Here is a 5,771-nt window from a genome sequence, read left to right as displayed (position 1 = left end):
TGTGAAAAGTACATAATACTTATAGTTTTATGTTACTAGATACAATATTTATAATTTTATATTACAAATAACACAATACTTATAATTTTATACAATTCAATCTTAAAAACATGGTCACTCGGGAGTCCAAAGCGGCGAGGGGTTTCTGGCATATTACATCGAAGATTCCAGGGTGGTCGGAAGTCGCTGTCGCCCTTGGTTCTCCACTCCTGTCAAACTAAATTTTATATTGTTTTTATAATATAGGAATTGAGAAATGTAGAAATAAAAATATAAAAATATGATAAGATGATGGGTAGAAAACAGAGAATTTGAAAAATACATAAATTGTATAGGAATTAGCGTTTAGATGAGTCATAAGAAAAACATTGAAATAGTTAGAACCTACGGTAGGTTAAGGTAACAAAACCACTACACTTTACATCTGAACAATACCACTTTACTGTACCTTATCCTCTCGATAGTTTGTCCACTTGTTCGGACATCATCCTTATCCACTCGTTGTCTCCCACGGCTCGAAAAAGAAATCCACTCGTTTTAGCGTTCATTCCTATTCAGGGCGAGCTGCGGTGAGGAGGAGCTCCAGCGGCGGGGCCGCGGGGGTGAGCTCGTGCGGCGGCGGCACGGCGAGCTACGGTGGGGAGAGCTCGAGCGGCGCGGCACTCTCGTGCGGCCGCGTGGAGCTGCGGTAGAGAGGAGCTCGAGCGGCAGGGGCGAGCTCGAGCGGCACGGCACTCTCGTTCGCGGTGCGCTTGAGCACTCATATTCGTGCGGCGGCGGTACGGCGAGCTGCCTGGGGTTCTTCGTTCCTGTTCTTCTTGCCTAGTTCCTTGTTCCTGTTATTCTTGCCTAGTGGCTAATGAGGATGATGATGATCGATTTGCCTCGATCCTTCGCGCGAGCTAGCGAAAGAGGTTCGAGTGGATGTTTTTTCCCGTGAAATCGTAGGGTAGCAACAGTATTCTTATGAGATTTCTTCGTGGCTTTCTTGTGAACCAAAGGCATCTACAGTTTTCCTTTGGAAATCCTCCGTTCCAAGGGGCCTTAGTCACGCATAGGAAATCACCTGTCAAATTTTTTCTATAGCAAAACTAGACGAGATTTTAACACCTAAAATGATCACTCCGATTTTGTCCGACCCTCTCAAACCAAACATTACTCTATTTGTTTCAATTTTAATATGACTAAATTTTAACTCGACTTCCTGAGTCAATAACCAAACAACCCCAAATTAGTCGAGGTTTCAGTTCAGTTTAGCTTGTGGAATTTGAATTTTTTGTTGCTTGGCAATTGGCATACAAAAGTGTTCGCTTTTGATTTTGTTTCTGGCCACTACCTGGCATGAAAAATGGACATTGGCTGCACAGCTTAGTGGGCCAATTAGATTGAGAAAGGAAGAAATAAAGTACTTTTCTTCCATTGAAAATATTGCAAGGAAATGCTGCCAATAAAAAGAACATGCTGGGTTCACTCTAGCATACTCTGCTGGTGTATGTGACGTGATTATGTCCATTTCTTCTTCGGATATTGCTTCATGTACGGCTGTTACGTATGGTGAAAACTGTCACACACCTGGGGTTCCGCTGTTCTTCTGCCAAACGAGTGACGTACGTTTAGCGCCTCGAAATTGTTGCTTTTCTTTTTGAGCTCCAGAGAAAGAGAGAGATTTTGTCCACAATGGCGATCTAAGACTACTACGAGCGACCTTCTCAGTTTTGAATTAGAATACGTCACTGTCGGATGATTACTGATAATAAATCTGGTATATAGGATGAGGACGTGTTAGTCTACTTTTCTCATGGGTGTATATCAAATTAACTTAAGAACATAATAATTTATCTAGATTTAGACTTCTCGTGAAATAATATCTTTATGTGTTATGTATTTTTTATGACTTGGATGAACTTGTTACAAAGTGTCTATTACTTTATTAAGATATTCACCTTTTTATATACTAAGAAAAAAGATATCATACAAACGAATTATGCTAAAACAAATGATAGATCTATATCTGACGAGGTCTAGCTATTTTTAGCTTATCATGACAGTGGGTATGTACGTCCACCTTCTCTAGTTGTCTTGCACGCCTCGAGTCAAGTAATCAACATTGATGTTGTCACATTTATCCATTAAGTCATTCTGTAGTATTAAATACTATAAGATAGGACACTGTAACATCACGTCGTCTCATGATTTTACTCGCTAAAAGTGCAATTGGAAAAAAAAAACTTAAATAGATAACATTAAATGAGATTTGAGTGGGCAGGGTCTTCTGGTCACATGAGTCTTGTCCTGATTGCAGGATGATACTGTGGTCTTGAAAACATCTACAATCAACTGATATGTAATGGTATGAGTCCTCCTGTTAGGGCACCACTAAACTATTACACCGACAGTCACTGAATCTTAGATCTCAATGTTTTTGCTTCCCTATGATGGAAGCGACAGAGCTCCTACGAGCCCTAGAATAACTGGGAGAAGAAGGTGAACAACATTTTATGATAATTTTTAGCCTGTCCATCCAGAATTGAAAACTCGGAATCACACTGGAGAGCGAGAGAAAAAAAAGACAATTCCCCATCGAAATGCTCTAGACAATGTCAACGTTCATCTCCAATCACAACGATGTATGCACATCTTGTCATGAACTACGTATTTCAATTTAGAAGGCTGAGTCCGTTTCCCTTCAGTGAAGGCGTAGTACACGTCGTACCAAAACCCGTCTTCTGCTACCCAACCGCCTCTCAGACTCTCTCGGGCGGTCATCTCCTCCCAACTCAGAACTCCCGGAACCCAAAACCCTCCTCCTCCCCTTCCGGCTTCCGCGCACGGCCGCGCCGCGCCGCAGAAGATGTCGCTCCCAAAGCCGCTCTCCGCGCGCCGTCTCGTACCGGCGCTCTACCCGCTCGCGCACGCGGACGCCGCCTCGGCCGCGGCCTCCCGCCGCGAGCGCCTCCGGGACGCGTTCGTCGCGACGCCCCCCGCCCCTAAGCCCTCCCCGAGCGCCGTGCGCCTCGCGGAGCCGCTCCCCACGCTGGCCCCGTCCCGCCTCGCGCTCCACAACCGGATCCTCGCGCTCCTGTCGGGCCCCCAGGCTGACCTACCCGAGGCGGCGCTCCTCACCCGCCACGCGCTCCACTCCAACTGCCGCCCCTCCTCCTTCACCTGCACCGCCGTCCTGGCCGCGCTCCTCCGCGCGCGCCGCCTCGACGACTTCTTCGCGCTGCACCGGTTCGCGCTCCAGGCCGCCGTCCCACCCACCGCCGCCACGCACGCGCTCTACCTCTCCGCACTCGCCGCGCGCCGCCTCCCCGACGACGCGGTTCACCACCTCCGTCTCCTCGCGCGCCCCGGGTCACCCGTGCCGCCTTCCCCCACGGCCTACCGCGTCGTCATCGAGTGCCTCGTAGCCGACCACGGCCGCCTCGCGGATGCCGTCGAGCTCAAGGATGAGATGCTCAACTCTGGGTTCGTCGGCCCGGACCCTAAGGTCTACAGCCTCCTCATGGCCGGTTTCGTGGATGCTGGGGATGGGTCCAAAGCTGTGGAGCTGTACCAAGAACAGAAAGACAAGCTTGGGGGCGAGCCGGTTCTTGATGGCATTGTGTACGGGAGCCTCATGAAGGCGTACTTCCTTATGGGAATGGAGGAGAAGGCGATGGAGTGTTACAATGAGGTGCTCGGTGCAGAATCGGAGGTGAGGTTTGGGGCCGAGAGCTACAATGAGGTGGTTGATGCGCTTGGGCAGAATGGGAGGTTGGACGATGCACTCAAGCTGTTCGACAGAATGCTCGGAGAGCATGACCCTCCACTGAGGATTGCGGTTGACGTGAGAAGCTGCAGTGTGATGGTCGATGCTTATTGTGCTGCTGGGAGGTTTGAGGATGCGATTGCGGTGTTTAGAAGGATGGGGGAATGGAAGCTGGTGCAGGATGTAGCGGTGTATAATAATCTGATACGGCATCTGGGGCTTAACCGGTTGATAGGTGAGGTGGAGGTGCTCTACAATGAGATGTGCGAGTGTGGCGTTGGTGCGGACGAGGAGACATGTATACTGCTCATGGAAGCATGCTTCAATGTTGGTCGCATCGATGATGGTATTTGTTACTTTGACAAAATGGCTGAATTGGAGTTGAAGCCAGATGCAGCTGCATATCATAAGATTGTTGATGGCCTGGTCGGTTTCAGTATGCTTGACAAGGCATATGAGTACTTTGATCAGATGAAGGATAAGGGAGTCAGCCCAAGCATCTCAAGCTATGAGACACTGCTGAAGGCCTATGTTGGTGCTGGTCGGTTGGACGATGCAGCCAAGGTTGCAAAAGGTATTATTTTGGACGAGAAGGTGGTGTTCAGCGATGAAGTGAGGGAGCTCCTGGAAGGGGCACTGCGTGGAGATGGCAGGGAAGATGACATTGCCAAGCTATATGAGGGCGTGGAGAGGGAAAAGGCAGAAGCAGCCGCTCGGGCCGAGGAAGAGAAGGCAAGGGCAGAGGCTCTTGCCAAGGAAGAGAGGGAGAGAAAGAGGGCAGAGGCTGCGGCTAAGGACGCTGCCGCAGCTAGAGCTAGTGCTGCTGCCATTGAAGCTATTCTGAGCCATAAAAGGAAGATGGAGAACGGAGGTGCTGTGCCTGCACCTGATGCAAACACTCTGGATGGTGGCTTTCTCAGTAAGCTAGGCATTAGATCAGCTGGAGAAGGCGCACTTCAAGGCACTCCACTAATTGCAGAAACAAAAGAAGTAGATGGGAACGGACAACTGTGATGGCCACGAGAAATCATGTCCAGGATTTGTTCGTGACACTTGGTTATAAGTTATAGCTTGTCATTTTGTATCATTTTAACAGCATTGATCAGTAATTTCTGAGATGCCAAAGACTCATCTTTTGGTAAAACTAGTACGATGCTCGTATGTTGTAACGGGTCTTAAATCTAGCATCATTACACTATATCGCAATGGTGTCTAAAATGATGAAGCGAACCAGGGGGGCATCGAACCGGCTAAATTGGTGGCGAATTGAGCTTCGGAGTGGACAAACTGCAAATTCCGCGGGAGATTTGAGATAGTGAAGTTAAGATGAATCTCTTAATAGTAACAACGATATGAGATTAGCAGAAAAGATATCTAAATATCAATCCAACTAATAAGGCGGTAGTTATATATCCTAACTGAGAAATCTAGGGCTGCACAAGCAGTCCATGCATGATTTTTTTCCGAAGCTCAAAACTGTTGACTTTGAACACAAATACCAAGCTGATTGGACAAAGTATATGGGAGCAAGGTGAATATAGGAGTAACTTATGCCTTTCTACAGAGAGTGAACTTCGCTAGACAAATATGTGGGCAGCTTTATTTTCTCCTTCACTATCTTCTGTTGAATTTTGTCTCTGTTTCCACCAACAAATTGGGCCTACCATATATTGCAAAAGAATAAGCACACAAATAAAAAAAATATCAAACAGATAAATCATCTACGAAGCAAGCAATTGAAGTTAGAAGCTTCCTTCTCAAATAACTCACGTTGCCGGTAAGCATTTCAAAACGTAGGATTCCCACACTCCATCAGTCTGCAGCCTTATCATGACTTTTGCTCTAAACAATTTCTAGTGCTATATACTCAACAGTACCATACATTAAGTTTGATCTAGTGTTTTCATCAAATTCTTTTGACACGCCAAAGTCGGTTAGCATGACCTAGAAACGTAGAAATATCTAGAAAAAAAATCAATATTCTAATGAGTACATGAAGGGGGCTATGGCTGATACAATT

The 5,771-nt window shown here is 47.0% G+C and overlaps 1 protein-coding gene across 1 annotated transcript; it reads left to right on the top strand.

The window, feature by feature from the left end:
* Positions 1-2,260: 2,260 nt before the first annotated feature.
* LOC133885664 (pentatricopeptide repeat-containing protein At3g49240, mitochondrial-like) lies at positions 2,261-4,949 on the top strand. Its single transcript, XM_062325402.1, has one exon. The coding sequence runs from the start codon at positions 2,852-2,854 to the stop codon at positions 4,763-4,765; it is 1,914 nt and encodes a 637-aa protein (XP_062181386.1). The 5' UTR covers positions 2,261-2,851; the 3' UTR covers positions 4,766-4,949.
* Positions 4,950-5,771: the final 822 nt, after the last annotated feature.

The sequence above is a fragment of the Phragmites australis genome, chromosome 11, assembly GCF_958298935.1.
Source record: "Phragmites australis chromosome 11, lpPhrAust1.1, whole genome shotgun sequence".
Lineage (NCBI taxonomy): Eukaryota > Viridiplantae > Streptophyta > Magnoliopsida > Poales > Poaceae > Phragmites > Phragmites australis.
Note: the sequence above shows the minus strand (reverse complement) of the source record. Positions and strands in the feature narration are given on the sequence as shown.